The sequence below is a fragment of the Alosa pseudoharengus genome, unplaced genomic scaffold, assembly GCF_046254945.1.
Source record: "Alosa pseudoharengus isolate Yale_2024_CS ecotype anadromous, Long Island Sound unplaced genomic scaffold, YU_APseudo_1.1 YU_APseudo_1.1_scf_9, whole genome shotgun sequence".
NCBI lineage: Eukaryota > Metazoa > Chordata > Actinopteri > Clupeiformes > Clupeidae > Alosa > Alosa pseudoharengus.
The window spans coordinates 28,921,844-28,943,639 of record NW_027468881.1 but is presented as its reverse complement, the minus strand read 5'-3'; the positions used below and the strand labels follow the sequence as shown (position 1 = coordinate 28,943,639).

General features: G+C 50.0%; 1 protein-coding gene across 1 annotated transcript in view; it reads right to left on the bottom strand.

Annotated features, from left to right (window-relative positions):
* dip2ba (disco-interacting protein 2 homolog Ba) overlaps positions 1-21,796 on the bottom strand; it is a 51,515-nt gene that overhangs the window by 18,895 nt on the left and 10,824 nt on the right. Inside the window, exons 2-13 of the mRNA XM_076277112.1 lie at positions 10,455-10,526; positions 8,593-8,733; positions 7,334-7,459; positions 5,548-5,790; positions 5,092-5,223; positions 2,638-2,757; positions 2,307-2,504; positions 1,755-1,846; positions 1,537-1,647; positions 1,275-1,398; positions 991-1,100; positions 703-805 (exon numbers count right to left, since the gene is read on the bottom strand). Coding sequence (XP_076133227.1) covers positions 703-805; positions 991-1,100; positions 1,275-1,398; positions 1,537-1,647; positions 1,755-1,846; positions 2,307-2,504; positions 2,638-2,757; positions 5,092-5,223; positions 5,548-5,790; positions 7,334-7,459; positions 8,593-8,733; positions 10,455-10,526 — 1,572 coding nt within the window. The remainder of the gene's footprint in view (positions 1-702; positions 806-990; positions 1,101-1,274; positions 1,399-1,536; positions 1,648-1,754; positions 1,847-2,306; positions 2,505-2,637; positions 2,758-5,091; positions 5,224-5,547; positions 5,791-7,333; positions 7,460-8,592; positions 8,734-10,454; positions 10,527-21,796) is intronic.

Genomic DNA, 21,796 nt, shown 5'->3' with positions numbered 1-21,796 from the left:
ACACACACACACACACACACACACACACACACACACACACACACACACACACACACACACACACTTAAATACATATAAGGCAACTCTTCTTGTCAGTGGCTCTGTTTGCATGCAGCGCTGCAGTGCACACGGGCCTGTACTTGTCCCATCTGCCTCCTTGGCATTAATTAATAAACGTGGCTCAAATTCATCAGAGCGAATCGTTACACATCCGGCTGTCCGCTTGGGCAAGATTCTCCCTGGCCTCGGAATGTTTGAAAGGGGAACGGGCAACACCCCCCCCCCCACCACCACCCCTGACCACCCACGCAGTGCCCCATGGGCTTGACAACACCCAACAGTACATGGGCTGATGCCAAACAGCTCCACCTATGTGTCCACGCCCATCCAGACGCCACAATTTCCTTGAATTTCCCCTAGGGATCAATAAAGTATATCTATCTATCTATCTATCTATCTATCTATCTATCTATCTATCTATCTACAATAACTATAAAGGTGCATATGCACATTGCCAGATGCAAAGGTCTTTGTTCAGAATTTGCATTTGGGATGGAGGTCCATCAACCAGTGGAAGGTTTTAGCATTTAGATAAATTCAGTGCTGTGGCTGTTGCTCGTCACAGGTGATGGTCAAAATGGTGACACCATTCACAATGCCCTTGCTAAGAAGAGAGTCTACATTAGAGAGATGAGCACTCACCTTCACAGTAGTTGCAGGCCTGTGTGAGAGCCTGGCAGTGTGTCAACATTGAAATCTTAGACACAGCCACACCCATTACTGTGCCCTCCTTACTGGCCTTATACTGGAGGGGAAGAGAATACACACACTCATCATATCATAATCATAATATAACATAATTATAACTTAATATAACATAATAACAATTTAATATAGCATAATAACATAATAACGTTGCACTAGTCAAACAACACAGACACAGATAAGAGTCCACACCCACACACACGGGCACTGTTGTTCACTGCTCACCTCTATGTATGCGGTATCAGTGTTGGCGGTGGGGATGTGGGGCTGCCAGTCTTTGGAGGGTTTGGTCAGGTACTTTGTGTCCGTCACAACCCACTTGAGCCTTGGCCATCCTGTGGGAACACACCACACAACTCTCAATAATCCCACCAGAAATGCAAACAGCATCAGCACGCCTCTCCCAGCTTGGCATGATGAAGAGCATAGAACTAGATATCTGCAGTTGGACATGATGATTTATTTCAGCAGGTGACAAAAGGAACACAGGTTCCAGGAGAGGAGCTGACCTTTGAACTGCAGGATCTCTCCGTTGGGGGTCTTGGGGAGGCCTTTGAGACACACCTCACTGGTCAGAGCCAATCCAACGCCACAGCTGCCCAACAGGAAGCCAATCTGCTGACTTCCTGCGTCCTACGGAGGATCAATGGGCAAACACTAAATCAGTGCCGTGGACCGTCATCTTACTACATAACGCCAGTTATGAAGCATCAGCTACAACAATGTCCCATGTTGCATGTTTAAAGCTATCATCCAAGCACTGACACGTACCTTGCGAGTGAGTGGCACCTCGATGGGCACAGGAATGACCTCTGCCAGCAGACAGCCATAGAACGCCACCCAGAACATGCCCGGGTCATTGTTGGGATAGACCAGTGCCACCTGCACACCACACACACAAAGCAGAGAGAAGTTAGTATGGCAATGATCAGCGTTACTGGTCATGGTCACTGTGGGCTGAATCACACAGAGGCTGCGTAGCGACTCACCCGATCGCCAGGCTTGAGGACGGGGTCGCTCTTGGTGCCCAGCTTGTTGAGGAGAGTGTAGGCCAGCTTCAGACTGCGACTCCACAGCTTGCCTGCACAGGGTGGATACAAACCAGGAGTAAGAATTAGTTAGTAGTATTTGTAGTAGTAGTAGTAGTAGTAGTAGTGGTAGTAGTAGTAGTAGTAGTAGTAGTAGTAGTGGTAGTGGTAGTGGTAGTGGTAGTGGTAGTGGTAGTAGTAGTAGTGGTAGTAGTGGTAGTGGTAGTAGTGGTAGTGGTAGTGGTAGTAGTGGTAGTAGTAGTAGTAGTAGTGGTAGTAGTAGTAGTGGTAGTAGTAGTAGTGGTAGTGGTAGTAGTAGTAGTGGTAGTAGTAGTAGTAGTAGTAGTAGTAGTAGTACTAAGTATTACTACCATCTAATCATCTGAACTCATCTACCCAATTATGACCTACTACCACATCATATCAAGTTCAGATATGTTTTGGCCATATAATAGTATTGCATTTGAAGCTACAGCACATAGGCCTCAATGAGTTTTGTCCTCTCTGGCTCACCGTAGGTGAGGGTGTAGATGGGCTTGCCGGTGTTGTCCAGCGTGGTGAGGGCGGGGCTCTTGGCCTGGGTGGCCCCCCAGCGGGCCAGCGCTGCCTGCAGGGCTGGGGGCCAGTTACTGACCACACCCAGAGGCTCGCCCTTCACCGGGATGATCTGTCGTCCCTCAGGCCTGGGCGTGCTGGGGTCAGGCCTGGGCACTGCAGGGCAGAGGGAGTAACAGAGGACGAATCAGTGCACGGCCATGTTTCCAATGTATTATTTAATATAGGCATGTTCAGTCTGACCATATCTATATAAATTGAGCAATGTTGTATCTTGACAGTCACTCACCTTCCACAATCTCCTCCGCGTCGTCCAGGAAAAACTCGCTGAGTGGCGGCCGCTTGGGCCTTTTGAGTGTGTTGAGCAGCTGCTGGATCTTAGTGGACACTCTACTGTTCACTGGGACTCCTGCACGCACAGAGAAGGCATCAGTGTCTTCAACACAAACAACACACACACACACACACACAGAGACACACAGACACACAGACACACACACACACACACACAGTTATCTGCCAAGCTACTCCACAGGGATGCCCACTTTCAGTTCTTGAAGAGCTTGGAAATCTGACTTTTGGGATCATTTAAACTCAACAAAATCCAAGTGCAGTGCTCCCCTCTCTGACTTTTAAATCATTCATGGGGTACAGCAGAGGCAGCTCTCCAGTACTGGGAGTAGGCAGCCCTGGTCTACAACACACATAAACGTCTACTACGGCTGTGCTCCAAATAACACTCTACTCACCCATCCGTCCCAAACTCTGCAGGGAGGAATCACCTCTTTAGCGATCACAGCACTGCTTGCTGAAGTTAGCACACTACATAGGGTGTGAGGTGTGATTTGGAGCGCACCCACGGGCTACTGTCCACAGGCTACACATCATATCACTTCACTTGGGTGTCACCTCTACTTTAGGCTTGTATGTGAAAAATGAGGATCTACAGGCGATACACAGGACACAGAACTAGAGGGACACACTGACTAAGGGTCGAGAGACAGACAGGACAGATCTCAGTAGTGACCCCTCCGGAGCGGGGTGACTTTGTGTGTGTGTGTGTGTGTGTGTGTGTGTGTGTGTGTGTGTGTGTGTGATATTACCTTTACCTCTTCCTACAGCCGGTCAAAATGAAAGCCCCAAAAAAGCACACATGACCCACAAAATGTGGGCCGGATGAGAAACGAGAGGACAGACAAGAATGTCACAAAGAAAAGGAGAACAAAAGAAGAGCACATGAGTTTGTTAGCAGCATTCTCAAGCGCAGCACAGCAGAGCAGAGCAGTGCCATGCCATGCCAGCAGCCAGCAAAGCAAAAGATTAAGCATGAATCTCTTTAACTTGGTAGAATGGCACAATTACAATCCCAACAGCAATAGTCTGACATGTAGCTTTATACAGTGCTGTTTTTAGTAGATTACAGTGTGTGTGTGTGTGTGTGAGTATCTGTGTGTGGGGGAGGGTGAGTGGGTTTGGAGAGGAATATATCCAATCCCATTAGCAAAGGCCTGGGCAAATCAGACAAGTGCATACTTGAGCTTAATTACTGAGCTTCAGAGGTGAGACTGCAAACGTCCACACTCTTTAAGCAGCTGCCCCACCACCCCACTCCACCCCCATCACCCAACCCTGAGCAGACATATGCAGCACCACCCACCCATTCCAGTCCATTGAGAGCAGCCTCCTGTCCAGGCTCACATGGTGAGGGCTCGTCCCTGACTAATTCAGGGAATGTGTTAAATGGTCATTAGCATGGCTCTTTAGCCAGCATCACGGGATATTGATTCAAATCAGCTGGGTCAGCACTAGCGGCAGAGCAAAGGCGCACACACACACACACACACACACACACACACACACACACACACACACACACACACACACACACACCGCTTCTGAACCCCTGAGTGTCAGTGTGGAGGGTAGAGTTCTGACAAATTACAACTAAAATGTCAACTGAGGGAAAAAACACAAAAAACAACACATGCACACTAAAAAATGAGCAGGACACACCTTTGGCAAAGTCTATGCTGAAATAAAAGAGTCATCAGTATGAAGGATAGCAGAGTGGGAGTACGAGTTTGGGTTGCGGTGGGGAGCCATGGCGCATGGTCTGAGCTTAGACACACCGGCGCTCTCAACAGAACAATGCTCTGATTCAGCATGGCCATTATAATCCACCACACAACAACCCCCCCCCCCCAGTGCAGACTGGGAAACGGAGCTGGACAGAGCTGTGGCCAGTGTGCGATGGTTTGGAAGGGTGTCTTATGCTGTCAAAATGGATGGGCATTCATCTTTCCAGTGTGCAACTTGAAAGTGTGTCAACATTCCGATCGTGATCACGGCTCCGTGCTTATCCGCATACTGAAGCTCGCCTGTGAACACGAGCGTGCCACACACTGCGGCCTATTGTTAGTTAAGTTGAGCATTATCAGCTTATCCACATCTGAGGCAGCCTATATTTATTCTCAACCCAGTTCCTTAAGCACCGTGACAAGAACACCTACCTAATGAGAGTGAGCAGGGTTACTAGGATATGCACACGTATGTGTTTATGTGTGTAGTCACCTGAATACATAAGTATCTATAGAAAGTATGTGCTTGTACTTCAGTCCATAGCTCAGGTGTGTGTGTGTGTGTGTGTGTGTGTGTGTGTGTGTGTGTGCGTGCGCGGTGTGGTGTGGTGTGGTGTGGTGTGGTGTGGTGTGTGTGTGCGTGTGCGCGTGCGTGGCACTCCTACCGTCTGCCGTGTCCATCATGCTGGCGCGGCTCTGGCCCCGGCTCATGCCACGCACGGGGGGTACGTCTCCCCGCGAGCCCCGGTCCTGCTGCGCGGTGGAGGTCACGTCAGGGGGCGCGCTGCTGTTCTCCGCTGCAGGGAGAGACGCGCGAGCAGTGTGGTCAGTTCAACTGACCAGCCCAACATCATACGGCAACACTGCCACACTCTATGTAACAGTTTCGAGACATAGTTGCTTCCTGATCATTGGCATTCACCTGCACGCACTGTAGTGCTAACTCATACAGCAGAAATGTGCATAAGAACTCATTCAGCATGCGGGGCATGTAGCCTCCTCAGGACACCTGACACCTGTAAATACCTCCACCTGATTCTGCAGGTATTTACAGTGGACAGGTGGTTGGAGGCTGTGAAGACCAGGGTGTCAGCGTCAGTGTGCCAGGGGGGGGAACCCACCTAAGCGTGTGTGGGCCAGCACATCGGCCAGGGCGCTGGGGGCGGGTGGGCCCGTGTTCTGGCTCTGGTTCTGGCTCTTGGGCTCGCCGTGGGAGAGGGTGGAGGAGGCGGACGAGGAGGTGGACGAGCCCTGGAGCGAGCGGTTGATCCAGTAGTCGGGGCTCTGCAGGCTTTGGACCAGCGCCGCGCTCACCGCAGCCTGCCGGCGGAGGGAGCCCTCGTCCTCGGACGCCGACGACGTGTCTGTGGAGAGTGGAGACGGGCATAAGCACTGGACCTTAGTGGACACCGTACTGTGCACTGGGACTCCTGCACGCACAGAGAAGGCATCAGTGTCTTCATCACAGACAAAACAGACAGAAACATACACACATAGAACAAACAACAGTTACACACATAGAAATAAAACACACATACACATAGCCATACACAACATATAAAATATACATACCGGTACATCATATACATACAAACAAAAAAACTCACACCCACACAAACAAAAACAACAACATTCAAGGCAAGCACACATAAACAACATCCAAACACACTAACAAATGGGAAAAATATGCTAATAAACACGACAGAATTTGAATAGTGTGGTGTGCATGGATGCTCAACTGAACACACGCTTCTTTCTCACAGATATCCATGACTGCAAGCGGACAAAAAACAAAAACAGAGAAATAAAACCCACTCAAAACAAATACACAAACCCATTACACAAACATCTCCAAACAATGTTATTCTGCTCGTAAACACATGACCTCACCCACTCATAGCAACAACATGCGGGGCCTGAACTCAAAACAAAACAAACAAGGCAAACGCAAAACAAACAAGGGCCCGATACGGGTGATGGCCGAGCACTCAGCTCCTTTACTCAGGGAGTGCAAACAAGGTGACCACCACGGCCATCTCCGGTTGCAAAGCACATGACAGTGTCCGAATTCGTGTTGTGTGTACAGATGCAAAATTGCTTGGCAGGGTTGATTGCAATCCTACCGCATCTCTGGACAAACAGCCAATACCCACGCAACCCCCACAGACCCCTGAGGTGAGTGAATATGGTGGTGGAGGAGGATTCGCAGAGCAGGTTTGGCCTTCTCCACTCAACATGATGTCATGTTTTCTGAGCTCACTCAGTAGAGACGCATATGGTAGTACGGGGCAGCCAACGTGCACACAAATTATGTGTGTGTGTGTGTGTGTGTGTGTGTGTGAATGTTGTTAGTGCAGCTACAGTTTGAGTCCACAGGTCAGGTATGTGTTTCTGTGGTTGCATGCATTTGTATAGGTATGAGGACATAGTGTATATGTGTTTCTGTGGTCGCATGCATTTGTATAGGTATGAGGACATAGTGTATGTGTGAGAGACACTCACAAAATTCATGTTTGCATGAGTGCATGAAAATGTGGTTGTGTGTTTGTGTTTGAGCATGCATGTGTGCATGTGTGTGTTTGTGTGTGTGTGTAGGTACAGTATATGTGTGCGTGTGTGTGTGTGTGTGTGTGTAGGTACAGTATATGTGTGTGTGTGTGTGTGTGTGTGTGTGTGTAGGTACAGTATATGTGTGTGTGTGTGTGTGTGTGTGTAGGTACAGTATGTGTGTGTGTGTGTGTGTGTGTGTGTGTGTATGTGTGTGTAGGTACAGTATGTGTGTGTGTGTGTGTGTGTGTGTGTGTGTGTGTGTGTGTGTGTGTGTGTGTGTGTTTGATGGCCGGTGTGACCTGGCCGGGCAGAGGACAGCAGAAGGCGAGTGGGAGTAGTGGTGCTGGCGGGCCTCACCGGGAGGAGTGCAGTTGTCCACGGGCGACTGGACGAAGGCCGAGCGTCGCTTTGTGGGCATGGGCAGCGCCATCTTCTCCTCTTTGTGCTTCGCAAGCGCAGCTTGCACAGCCTCTGTGTGGATATCTGAGACAGAGGGGGAGAGAGGGAGAGAGAGAGAGGGGGGGGGGGGAGAGAGAAAGACAAGAGTCGTCAAGGGTTAAAAGGCCAAAAGGTCAAGCAGTGTGTGTGTGGGGCAGAGGGGGAAATGGAGAAGAGAAAGAGAGAACAGCATGCGAGAAAGAGAGAAACAAGAACAGAAAGAGAGAGATATCGTGTGAGAGAGTGAGAGTGGAATAAAGCAAAGACAGGAGATGGACAGACACAAGGAATGAGAAACAGAGAGAGAGAGAGAGAGAGAGAGAGAGAGAGAGAGAGAGGGGTGGGGGGGGGAGAAGGAGAGAGAGAGAGAGGGGTGGGGGGAGAGGGAGAGAGAGAGAGAGAGAGAGAGAGAGGGGAGGGGAGGGGGGAGAAGGAGAGAGAGAGAGAGAGAGAGAGAGAGAGAGAGGGGAGGGGAGGGGGGAGAAGGAGAGAGAGAGAGGGGGGGGGGAGGGAGAGAGAGAGATTGGTCATGAAAGCCACAGCAGTAAACAGACATGACCTCAGCAGAAGGCATGGGTTCAGACAGATGGCGTGAGGGGCCACCACTATTCTTCCTGCCATGTCTCTGACAGCTCCACCGTCATGTCATCCTCCAACACAGTAACACAGCCACAGAAAACCATCAACGCCTCGCAACGGTCACTTTACTGTGCACAAGTGTGAGTGTGAGTGTGTGTGTGTGTGTGTGTGTGTGTGTGTGTGTGTGTGTGCATACCAAAAAAATGCTAGACAGCTAATGAATTTCTGCTCCATCTACACCTTAATGGGAAACCTTGCTCTGTTGTCTGTACTCATATGTGTCTGGTTATGTGCATTTGAATGTCACAGGACTGAATTGTGAAAGGATTTAACATGCATGTGCTCTTGTTTACGTGTAACCATAGCAATAGGAAAAGGTCATTGGTGTATTTAAACTTTTAATAGACAGCTAATGAAGAAATACCTAGTGCTGCGTGTTACCTGATCAGTAGCGGTGTGTGTGTGTGTGTCTCCAGTGCTGGGCGTTTGTGTGTGTGTGTGTGTGTGTGTGTGTGTGTGTGTGTGTGTGTGTGTGTGTGTGTGTGTGTGTGTCTCCAGTGCTGTGCGTTAGTGTGTGTGTCTCCAGTGCTGGGCGTTACCTGATCGGTAGCGGTCATCGCGGGCCCCTCCACTGCGGTGTGAGCGATGGTGGCGTGAGGAGGCCGAGGGTCCGGCGTCTGGGCTGGGAGTGGGGTCTGCACTGGGGCCCGGAGGGGTCAGCTGAATATGAGGATCCACATCTAGAGGACACAACACAGGGTTATCTCTCTCTCTCTCGAACACCACACAGACAGACAGACAGACAGACAGACACACAGACACACACACGAAAAAGGTGAAAGAGGGAGCAAACAGCAGGGGGTGAACTTTGAGGTTCAAAGGGCCGATATCTGCGGGTGCTGAAGCCTGTGTGACGTGACGGCAGGCCTCCACACTGCTGGTAATGCGTATCAATAGCACATGAAAATGAACTCCCTGCAACACACCGCAGTGATTCAGTGTACACAACCAAATGTCCCCCTTCAGAACTTCTGAGTAGCTGGACAACAACAACGATGTCAGCTAACAAAAAAGCAAGATGACATAAAGCACAAGGGGGAGCTGTGGGATATGGGGAGGCTTTCACTAGCCCTAAAACCATGGTCATGCTCTCTCTTCGATTTCAACACTCCCTGAGTTATCTCGCTGGGAGCTGTGCTGTGCTGTGCTATGCTGGGAGCTGTGCTATGCTGGGAGCTGTGCTATGCTGGGAGCTGTGCTGTGCTGTGCTGGGAGCTGTGCTGTGCTGGGAGCTGTGCTATGCTGGGAGCTGTGCTATGCTGGGAGCTGTGCTGTGCTGTGCTATGCTGTGTAACGCAGGGCTGACGTGGCCGTGTGCCTTTTTCAGGCCAGCTAAGGTCAGTCTCTCGTTCTGTGTGTGCACTGTAGCCTGCAGTGGCTCCGCAGCTCTGGGTGAGTCAACGCCGTTACAGGCGTGCTAGCCTTCCATTAATAACGCACAGCACAAAACAGCACTCTGAGTTTCACCTCGGTTTCACTTCCTCTTTTAGGTTGTGTCAAAATAGCTTTGTGTATGTGTGTGTGTGTGTGTGTGTGTGCGTGCGTGCGTGTGTGTGTGTGTGTGAATGTAAATGTGTGCATGTTTGTGTGTGTGTGTGTGTGTGTGTGTGTGTGTGCTCATGGTGCTGACAGAAAAAAGGCAGAGGCCATTGCTTACTCTAAGTCATGTTATGTGTGTTGATGGTTTGGCTCACTAATGGTCGACTTGTTGACATGAGCTCAGCGATAAACATACAACACTATTTATTGCAGTTCACAGGTCTAACACAAACATTTAAACTGGACACGCTGAATAAACATGGACCTAAATATCAACATGTAGGAGAAACACAGTCCCCTTGCTAGACAGAGGGGTGGGGAGCTGTGAACATTGTGGAGTGAAACATGTCTATACATGTCAAACCACAGGGCAGTTCTTAAGTGTGTCACTAGGGGGCACCCAGGAGCCACATATGATCAGCAGAGCTGGGCAATCAACAACAAACAGCCCAGGATGTTTTGGAAAAACAGTAGATCAATTCCAGTAATAAGGAGGTTAATTAAGTAACACACCCTAATCTATCACACCACCACATACTTTGTCCCCCCTCCTCTCTATAGCATTCCAGGGGAAAACGCCTGAAGCTGTTATCTTCACAAACAGTCTCAGCCCTTTAAGGGAAAAATGAAAATAGCTGGCCTAATATTGAGCATGGAGTATTTAGTTAGATGAGCCAGAGAGAAAGTAATCAAGAGTGTTTCCGGCTGAAGCTGCATTAAAGGTCTGTTTTGTTTGTGATCTTAATGCAGCATAATTTTTTAATCTGACAAGGAAAGGAATCTATAAATATGTACACACACACACACACACACACACACACACACACGGTGTTGTTGTTGAGGCGGAGGGTGGTGCACTTACTCTGGATCTGGGGAATGTAGGGAGCCAGGAGCTTGGCTTTCTTCTTCTCATAGCCCTTCTGGGTGATGTCACCTGGGAAGCAGAACAACAAGAGGCCCTCGTGAGTGTGCGATTGACAGATTACAAACTCTCACACACAATCAAAACACACAACCTGAAATGACGCAAATCTGCAGTGTGGCCACAGACACATGTAGTGCAAAAAGAAAAAACAATCAACCCCCCCCCCAAAAAAAAAGTAAACAAAGATGTGGAGCAGGATGGCCATGTGAGCTAGCAGCATATGCGCCTCCCCCACTCTCCTCACTCTCTCGGGGCAGGGGCTGGCCTTGACCAGCACTCCCACCTCCAAGCACTGGGTAAAGTCCACTCTCCACTCTCCACACACACACACACACACACACACACACACACACAGACACACACAGCTCCCAACTCTCTTTTTCTCTCTCACATGTGTGTACTCAACCTGTGGAACAATAGCAGAGAGGGAGTAGCAGAGGAGTGGAAACAGAGGGGGGTGTTTAAAGAGAGAGAGAGAGAGAGAGAGAGAGAGAGAGAGAGAGAGAGAGAGAGAGAGAGAGAGAGAGAGAGAGAGAGAGAGAGAGAGGGAGGGAGCGAGAGGTATGGGGGGTGTTGAGGGGGGCGACTGTACAATCTCAGTCCACAAACACCTCCTTTCCTCTGCTCAGTGGGAACAGGGCGCAGCTAAACGCTCTGACACACGTCTGTGATAAGCAGTGCAGTGCAGTGCAGTGCAGTGCAGTGCAGTGCACACACACACACACACACACACACACACACACACACACACACACACACACACACACACACACACACAAAGAGAGAGGTACAGATAGAGGGATGAAGTGGATGGCAGAGACAGCGGACATTAAACAGACAGCCATGCTGAAAGCACAACAAGAAAGAAGAAAAGAGCCCTAAGTGTTGAGTTCCCGCTCGTTTGGCTCACACCTGTGTCAAGGCACTGATGCTATTCGCTATTCTAGATGCGGTGCAGTCTTCTGCCTCCACAGGGGGTGGCCAGGACTGAGAAAGCTGTTTATGGTGTCTGTTGACACTGTGTTACAGACACCATAGATATAGACTCGCCAATGTTCTCCTTGTTGTGACAGTAAGTTTCCTTCCAGCATTGCGGCTCCATAGGCAGTGTGTTTGTGTGCGTACGGTGTGTGTGCGTACGTTTCAGGTTCCTAAGAGTGATCCCAGATGTCCAGGCGTGGGGTATCTGCTCTGGGTGATAAGGACGATAAGGGAACTCGGCTGTTTGTTTTGGTCGGGGTTTTATTTTTGGACTGAAGCAATAAAAAAAGCCAACTTGAGCCTCCACATGCAAGCCGGAGAGAAAAAGGCAGAAAGAAAAGATAGAGAGAGATAGAGAGACAGAGAGAGAGAGAAAGGCAGAGCTGTGTGAGCAAGACCAAGAGAAAAAAAAGGAATGAGTCAGTGGAAAGAGGCAGGGTGAGCGGGATGTATGGGATTCTATTTCTTTCTATTTCTTTCTATTTTTCTCTCTCTCTCTCTCTCTCTCTCTCTCTCTCTCGTGCTCGTTTGGATGTGGAGAGCCGCTCAGCATTCAGAGACGAGTTCATGCCTGGTTACCCTTTCTGCCTGAGAATGTGGCCTAGAAACACAGCAGCCCCTGCCTGCCATCTCCACACACACACACACACACACACACACACACTTCTCTCCTCATGTTGCCTCTCTCTCTCGTTCTGTTCAATTCAATCGAGTTTTGCCACTTCAATTGAAATATGCTGTGCTGGCATGGCCAGATACAAGGCATTCAGAGCAATGGTGTTTTTAAGTGATCGGCTCAGACAAAAGACACTGCCCTGAGACTTACAAATAGGACCTTTCTCCTCTCTCTCACGCGCTTGTACACACACACACACACACACACACACACACACACACACACACACACACACACACACACACACACACACACACACACACACACACACACACACACACACACACACACACACACGCCACTAGCAGACTGAAAACATCTCCACATAAGCAGAAACAGAAACACATACATACACACACAACTCTGGCAGCTTGTAAACAGCTCCTTCACACAGAAACACACACAAAAGCGCACACACACACACACACACACACACACAAACAGGGGCATATGGCTGGCTGCATTTAAGGGAAGATGGATGGGTTTGGGGCAGTGTGTGTAGAGGGACTGGAGTGGCATTGTTCCACTGGGCAGTGCCCTGTGTGACTGATGTCATGTTGGGGGGGGGGGGGGGGGGGGGGTGGTAGTGGCACTAAGCTGACAGACAGAGAGGAGTCTGTGTTGGGCACAACAGGCTCAGACTGGCACTAGAGCTCCACTAGGCCCAGGCTCACTACCACGCCGCCCACCCACTGACTGGGCCGGCTTTGTGCTGCGGCAGACCCCCCTTCGGCTCGGGGGCCCGCTCTGGCCCTTTCGGCCGCTAGGGCCACTCTGTGTTCAGATCAGACACGCCCGGCAGGGTACCATCGCCGGTGGCAAGAGTGGACAGAAAACGAGGAGCAGGGGAGGAAGATGACGGAGGTGTGAAAAGAGTGGGGGATGAGAGGAAACGAGGGGCGTGAAGCCGCCTTGGAAGGAGCAACGCTCCATATAAGGGGAAAGTACCGCTCAGTGGCCTAGCACCAACGGCTCACAGGGACGGTGCTAATGACCCTACCTGGCCAGGACAGAGGGGAGACTGTGAGGGAAAACGCAACGCTCACACAACTGCTGTTCTTTTCCACTGAAGCTGAAGTGAAACTGTTCCAGTGGCAGAGATGGTGGTGAACATGAAAGTTGGGCAGGCACGTGGACATGTGAATGTGTGTGTGTGTGTGTGTGTGTGTGTGTGTGTGTAAGGGTCAGTGAACAGGATATGAAGATTACCCCACCCCTGCTCCCCTGCCAAGTGGCCAGCGGTGTGTGTATATGTGTGTGTGTGTGTGTACGTGTACGTGTGTGCGTTGATCAGGAGGAATGTGCTGATTGGGGGGGACGGTACAGTCCAGCTGGCCAGGACTCACAGCGCTTTTAGCCAGTGCATAGCGCTGGCATGTGTGTGTGTGTGTGTGTGTGTTTCAAATGTTTACAGTGGAACTACAGTGCACCAGTGTAAGCTGCTATGTATGTCAGTGTGTCAGCACATGAATTTACACTGCATGCCTGTCAGCGAGACAGACCAAAAGAAGGTTATTGTGTGCGTATGTTTATGTTTATATGTGTGTATGTATGTGTGTGTGTGCTGGGAATGTTTATCTGCTGCGTATGTGTGTGTGTGTGTGTGTGTGTGTGTGTGTGTGTGTGAACTGGAGTGGGAGCAGAGGAAATGATCTGCATGTTGGCCTTCCTGTCCCATCAGGCCTCGGGGTGACTGGAAAAACCCAGGAGCAAAGGGAGGAAGCACACACTCCCGACACTAACTAACACACTACACACACACACACACACTGAAACATACACACAGACACATATACACACAGATGCACACAACACCCATTAGATAGTGAGGACAATAACAGGGTATGTTGATAATCAGAGAAAGAGAGGGAGAGTGCGGTTCTCTGACCTCGACTGGCCCTCTGAAAGGGAGGGTGTGAGAGAGAGAGAGAGAGAGAGAGAGAGAGCAGAGTGGAACACTCCTGAGAAAACAGCTCCAGCATGATGACATCACAGCCTCTTTATCAACATCTGCCTTCTGTTAGACTGGAGCCACGGTAACCAGCCACGGCCTCAGAGTGAGGTCACTTCCTATGACCTCTGACTCCAGCCGACTGTGCGGGGGAGTTCAGAGTGAGTGAGTGTCTAGGCGTAAGGCAAAGACAGAGAGAAAGACATGATAGACTGGAAGTTCAAGAGAAAAAGAAGACAGACATTCAGAGAGAGAGAGAGAGAGGAAGAGATGGAAAGAGCGAGATACGAAAGAGGTAAAGAGGGAGAAACAATGTTACTGATTCAGGTTCAGATTCAGAGGGATTTATTGGTCACACACTTTGTAACAGTATAAAATTAGTAGCGTATAATAGGTCGGATTGGTTAAGAAAGATAAAGTCAGACACAGAGTCGCTAAGAAGAGTAAAGTGAGGCGCAGGAAAGCCAAAAGTGAGAGCGATTTTGAACAGTAATGCTGCCTGACAACACAAGGTCAGGCTACTGTACGTTCTGGTGAACACTGGTGGTTAACGAACTGGCTGACTCCAAGATGACTGACCACTCCAGCAGCCACAAGTGCCCATCTCTGGCTGCTTCCCTTGCCAATCCCACCATGGGATCGCATCCACCCACACGCTCACACCCACTCCCACAGGCATGTTTTCATAATTCGTGTGAATCATTCAGGAACCTGACTAAGCGAAAACGCCATGACAAAACCTCCAGTCACGAAGAGCTTATTATATAAGCCCCCCTTTCTTGCCTTTTGTCTTGGGCTCTTTAATTCAGCGGCCAGAATGCACAAGGGCCACATTTAGCCTCAGATGAATGTCAAGGGGCTTCGGAGACACAGCCTGCATGGCTATTACTAATAAGACAATGCGGTGAGCTATTTGGAGATAGTGCTGGGTAAGGCCCGGAGAGCACTGCAACCAGATGAAATGGATGTAATCACACACACGCACACACACGCGCACGACGCACACACACACACGCACGACGCACACACGCACACACGCGCACACACATGCACACACACGCACACGCTTGAAAGAGGAGCGTGTGTGTTGAGGCAGGCGATTTCTGATAGACCCCGCTCCCCTCCTCTACATTCCCCACGTGCGTAACTGATTAAAGCATCACACCACACCGTCCCAGTGGCAGCGGTTCCTGGAACAGCACAGCACAGCGGGTGCATTGCGGCAGCGTCCAGGCCATTTGGTGCAAGCCGATAGCCAGGGCCAGAGTGAGAGGGGCAGTGGCCATGGCATCTGCTTCCTCTTCTCCCTCTAGCTGCTCGCGCCATTCCTCATGAGGTTGGGCGATTATGTCATCCTGCAATTTGCCATGCATAGATGCCTCCTACTGAGTGGCACAAATACGCAAACAAGGACGCTGCTACAAACACTCTCACTTGTGCAAACGCACATACAGGCGCGCACGCACACACACACACACGCACACACACACACACACACACACGCACGCACGCACACACACACACACACACACACACACACACACACACACACACACACACACACACACACGCACGCACGCACGCACACGCACGCACGCACGCACGCACACGCACGCACGCACACACACACACAAACAAAAACACACACACAAACACAACACACAATCCGCGCACACTAACCATAACATAATCAGACACCCAAACAAAAATAAAGACGCACAAAGACACAAAGACAAACACAGACACAAAAACACACACGTGTACACAGCTGAGTGGTGACCATAGCCAAACCCGCCTCGGCCCACGGAACAGTACCATAGCAGTGATCATGGCCGCGGTAGCGCTTGGTGCGCTTACGTGGAGCTGCGGGAGACCAAGCTGAGGCCCTGGCACCGCCGTCCACTCTCCTCTCGCCGCCTGGGCGAGGCCCTCCCCCTCCTCTACGCTCTCCCGAGCCAAAACACCTACACAAGCGCAGCTCAGCCTCCACCTACATCCACATACTGAGCGTGCCATGGCAAACTTTGCTCTCTCCTCAACGAGCAAACTCCACAAACCTGTTCAACTATAGCTGTCACTTTCAGAGTTGTAACAAATCATCTGAAGAGAGAGTTGTGCTGGATGACAACACTCAAACAAGTTTTGTTGTTTAGGCAATGCGTAAGCAAATTAGTGGTTTAAATGAAAGAACACCTCTGGCACCTCACACTGGGTCCTATTATCTCATAGCAGGACAATCCAAAAACAAATCTTCCATCACATGCCGTGTTATAATCCAAACCTCAGTAATCCCAGATTAGAAGGAAATCTGAGGCGGGCATGAGCAGGGCATGAACAGGGCATCTGACAAATGTAATAGGCTCAGTGTTTCCTCTATGTTGATTTGGTAGTGGCGGCCCCCCACGGTTTAATTTTCTTCCCCCACGGTATCAGAAATGGGGCAGACGTGCAATAGTCGCAGTTGCCTTTCAAAATTCATTGTGCAGACCTGTTGTAGATTCTCCAAATATACAGCTCAATCACAACTGAAAATAATGCCTCATTGTGTGTGAATAGAGGTGAATACATATAATTGTATGTGTTGCAGCGAAGTGTCAGTTGTCAGTTCCGTGGGACGGGGAGACGGGGGGGGGGGGGGGCCACTGCTTGCAGCGTGTTAGCAATCTCTGAATCTAGCCCAGTAGGATGCAGTTTGCCTAGGTGGTGTCAGGTCATCACATTCTCTTTTAGTATGAAGTGTCCACTCTCGGCCTTTGCTGGGCAGGCACCAGACATGAAAAGATTCCTGCTTATTTGCATTCAATTTGCATCTGCCTGCTTGAAGTTACAGCTGTTGACTTGTTGGTAAACAAAGAAAAGACCTCGAAGACAAGCAGCAAAGGCATATATTTGACTGGAGACACTCTTGCACGAGCAACAAGCCCACAGAGATAAACATAAATACAGGGGTTTACAGGAAAGGAAGTGGCGTCAACCATGGGGTTATATTTTTAGAGCCCGGGAGCAGACTGCTCCATCACAGCAGCTCAGCAGGGGAAACAGTTCATAATGGCGCTGTTTATGTGAAGAATGATGTACTGTCCGCGACCATTTTAGCAGCTCACGGCCAAGCAGATGTCCTTTGTGGTCGAGGTTACGGAGGGTTAGGCTCACGGCCTATTCTGCTCACAGGAATTTCATACAATAGCATTAGCCACCCTACTTCTCCACACTTTCAGCAGTCCACTACTTCTCACAGAGAACAAAGAGTTAGTCTTTTTTTTTTGTCAATACGCCACCAAGCAAGGAAATGTTGCCACTTCAGTGGCTGCGTTCCTTACTGCAAATCAGAAACTCATAGGGCGTCAACCTAGAAATTAGCCTAGACTACAGCTAGAAATTAGCCTAGACTACAGCTAGAAATTAGCCTAGACTACAGCTAGAAATTAGCCTAGACTACAGCTAGAAATTAGCCTAGACTACAGCTAGAATTTAGCCTAGACTACAGCTAGAAATTAGCCTAGACTACAGGAAGCAAAACCACAAAAAGAAGATGAAAAAATAAAACTAATCTGTCCTCTGTAAATTCTTGTTTTTCTCCCTCCCAGAATCTCATCTCTCCAAAAACTTCCCAGCCCCCACGGACCTGGACCGTCTCCCACGGCCAGCCACATTGGCCCAAATGCCCGCACGGAGTGGGAGTCAGATGGTCTTCCAAAGGCTATTTAAAGCAGGGTCCTAAGACTCCTCGGTTATCGGCCTGCCCCAGACAGGGCAGGGCCTCTAATCCCTGAGCAGCACACAGAGGTAGGTTAATCCCGCCCTGTGCCACGAGAGCCACAGCCCCAACCTAACGCCAGGTGTGCTCCACACAAGAGCAGGCTGAACTTGACAGACTTACATGGACAACCCTTAAGCCTCTCTTCAAGCACTAGGCCAATACCCTAGGGCCCAGGCAGAGAAACAGGCATATGGACCATTTGTAGTTGATACCAGGATTTAGGATGTTGGTTTCAATGACTCTATGAAGATAGCCAGCAGCTACATGTGTAGGTAGGTAGGTAGGTTAATCTTTGAAAGCAAATCCCCACATAGTTAAGGTCTGAGGCTGGTTTATCCGAGCTCATGTCCTGGAATGGTAGTGAGGGCCTGTGCTCGTTGGGATATTGTAGAATCCCTACTACGATCTGCCATAGCATTGAATCAGTGGCATAGTATGTTTGTACTTTTCTAAGCCTGACTGGACTATCACAACCTGGATCACAAAACAAGAGAACCGACACAATAGGCCTGTGTAAACCATGGCTGGAAATGTCACTCTGACACTCCACAACGACAGACACATGTGGGAGAAGCCTGAGGCTCTGGGGCAATTTATTATCATATGTTTAAAAAAAATGATTTGAGCTGCTTTGCTTTGCACAAATTCCCACCAGACAAAGGCAACATGTCCTAGAAAAGGGCTGTTTTCTGAAGCAGACTGGTGAGTGCTAGGCTAGCAGCGCTGTTCTGTAATTCATGAGCAGATAAGCATCAGACAGAGGCCCCGGTGTCGGTGGAGCTGGCTGGGCGACGACTCGCGATGAGCTCTGTGGTCTGGCAGCAGTGAAGTGAGGTGAGTGTGGACGGAAAAGGAGCGAAAGTTTGGGCTCCCAAAAGAACTGTGGTGAAACACTAGCTAGCGTAGCCCACAGTCCATACATTTACACTTTGTCACCCCCCCCACACACACACACACACACAGACACAGACACACACACACACACACACACAAAGACACACACAGACACACACACACACAGCCCCCCTCCACCACCATCACACCAGACCAACCCAACCCATCCCCCTGCTCAGTCTGCAGTCTCTGCAGTAAATCTCCACACATGTTGTCCAGTCCAGGCCAATCACTCATCCACTGCAATGCATGCACAGATGGGGTTCTGGTTAACCACCGTGTACAGTGTACACAGCCCTGGTCTGCAAACGCCAAACGGACCCCCAAAACGGCTTAATTCCACCTCCCTTCGAGAGGAACAACTTAGCAGCCTTGCGCTAGGTCCTGAGGAATGCTGCCTATTTGAGCACCACGTGAATCAAGCCTCTCTAATCCTTTAATGAACTCCCATCGAACAGAGACTCGCTCCAGCAGGACAAAAACAATACAATTCAATTGTGTGCGCAGTAATGAGATTAAATTCAAGGTATAATGTGGGTAGCCCTCTCTCACTCGCTCTCTGTTAGGGGTAAAAGTGTGCGCTAAATCTTTTTGTTAAGACACTAAGTTCAGCTTTAGCCGCAAGCTGCAACGTGGCCAGCACATATGTTGGCTACATCCTCCTACAGTCTATTCTACTTTTCCAAGACAGCTGCGGAGACGGACACAAATCCTCAGCTGACTGGTCCCTAGACATGAATTTGTCTGCTAATGCTGGCTGTGTCCCAGCAAAAAAACACAAAAGCACATCAGTACAGTGGAAGCTCTGTGACATGTACAAAGAGTACAGATTTTCAAGGTTAACTTCTAGGACAGAAGAGGAGACTATACATTAATACAGATCTGTCTGTTCTAACCATTGTGACAGTGGCCTTTTCTGAGCGGACTGCACATGTTAGATGTCCAGAGAATGTGCCCTGTCGACAGAAAACGGCTAGGCTGGCAGACATATTGTGTGATAAATGCCCTTGGGTGAGTAGAGGCGAAGCGTAGTGTAGAACGGACAGCAACATCTTCAGCGGGTCGACCAATGACACCGCGGTTTATCATGGAGTAACAGCAATCTGGCTTTGGCCTGGATTCACCTGCCATATAAGGAGAACAGTTTTGGACTCTTTCCGCAGTCCACCGAGGGGTGTTTTTTCTTCTTGTGTCTACATATGGCTGCATCTGTGTGTGTGTGTGTGTGTGTGTGTGTGTGTGTGCGCGCATTTCCACTGGTTTTAGTTTTTAGATACCACAAAAATGAGAAATAAGGGGGGGGTGTAATGCTGAGGGCGTGGGAGAAAAGAAGTAAGAGAGACAGAGAGAAGGAGAGAGGGAGGGAGGGAGAAGGAAAGAGGAAGAGAGTGAGAGGGAGAGGGAGAGAGAGAGAGAGAGAGAGAGGGCGCTGGTCTACTCTCTACTCTACCCCTCTCAGCTCCACAGCAGGGTAGAATAGGAGCTTATTAAATTCCCGCTCCCTGGCTGGCTCTCCCCGGCGCTGTCTGTACACCTCTCACTCCATCAAACTTAGCACCTCATCCCCTCTCATTTGGTGAGCCGCTCTCCTCCCACACACAGATATGAACTTTCCCACACTTCCCCAGCTTCCTCCAGCCTTCTCTGAGTCTCAATTAAATCAGAGCCTGCAGGACTGGCGGCCAGCCGTGGCGCTGGAATGTGGAGTATTGATACATGGAAAATGCAGCGGCCCTGGCAAACTGCAACATGGGAACACAAAAGACTTGAGATTTCTCTCACACTGACAGTGTACCTCTGGAGCACTGTTTAATCCCGTAGCGCAAGGCACACTGTCATCGCTCATGCTCGCCCGCTTATTAAACCCTGTTGCCAGGTGCTTTAGGGCACACAATGATGGCTGTTCCCATAAGGGGCGAGGGGGCTGCAATTATCTGACATGTTTCTGAAGTACTAGGTTCAGCATGTACATATGAGCACTGTTCCTGGCTGAGAGGCCTGAAGAACCTCTGTTCAGAACCCTGGGTGTCTCGTGGGGATGACCTCAGCACTTGACCATCGATAAGCAGGTCTGTGCACTGGACAACCCCACTGCCGATTTGTCCTGGGCCTGACCCATTAACAAAACTTTAGACACACACACACACACAAGCCAGGAAGCCAGCCAGTGCACTACAGGGCTGCACTCATCAAACTGAGAGAAACTGGCAGGGGCTGAATGGTGCTTTAAATACCGCCCATGGCGTCCCCTTCCCTCTAAATCTGCCCTCGGTTTTCACCCTCGCCCCGTTCAGACGTCGTCTGGGTGGCAGCTCTGGAACCATTCAGCCCTCGACTCCCTGGATTCCGTCACGGTGTCTAGTCCGCAACCAGCCAGAGCCGGTCCTCCGGGGACTTCTCACGGAGCCAGAGCCGGTCCTCTGGGGACGTCTCACGGAGTGCCAATGTAGGTCAGGGGGTAGGCAGCCCTATTTCAGGAGATCCGCCGCTAATCGACTAATTAAAGCAACTGATTGGTTCGAGAATGCCATCACCTGTTTTTCCTTTTCCCTCCTCCTCCTCCTCCTCCTCGAGGGCCTTAATTAGGAGATAATGGAAAGTTGACCCTAGCAGTGCTCTTCGCCGGGGAGCCTCTCCAGGAATAGCTCACAACGGGGAGAGAGGACGCGAGGTGCTCGCGGGATGGCAGGTCCAGGATCAGCTCTCAAGACGTCCCGCACGTCATGATGCGCGTTGTGGACTAAGCGGAGCAGGACGTTTTTTCAGGCTGTCTCTCTGAGGGGATGACATCGTCGTGAGCAGCAGCACGTCATGGCTAGGCTCCACATTCGACGGCCGGCGGTCGAAAGCACAAACAAACACCGTCAACTCCGAATCACAAACAGTCGGAGATAGCGTGTGTGTTCTAAATGTAAATATATACTGTAGACTCATGCAGAGGGAGTACTAAAATAAACACCAGTACACACTCAGGGAGAAAATATGCAAAACACATATTGCACCTGAACACACACACA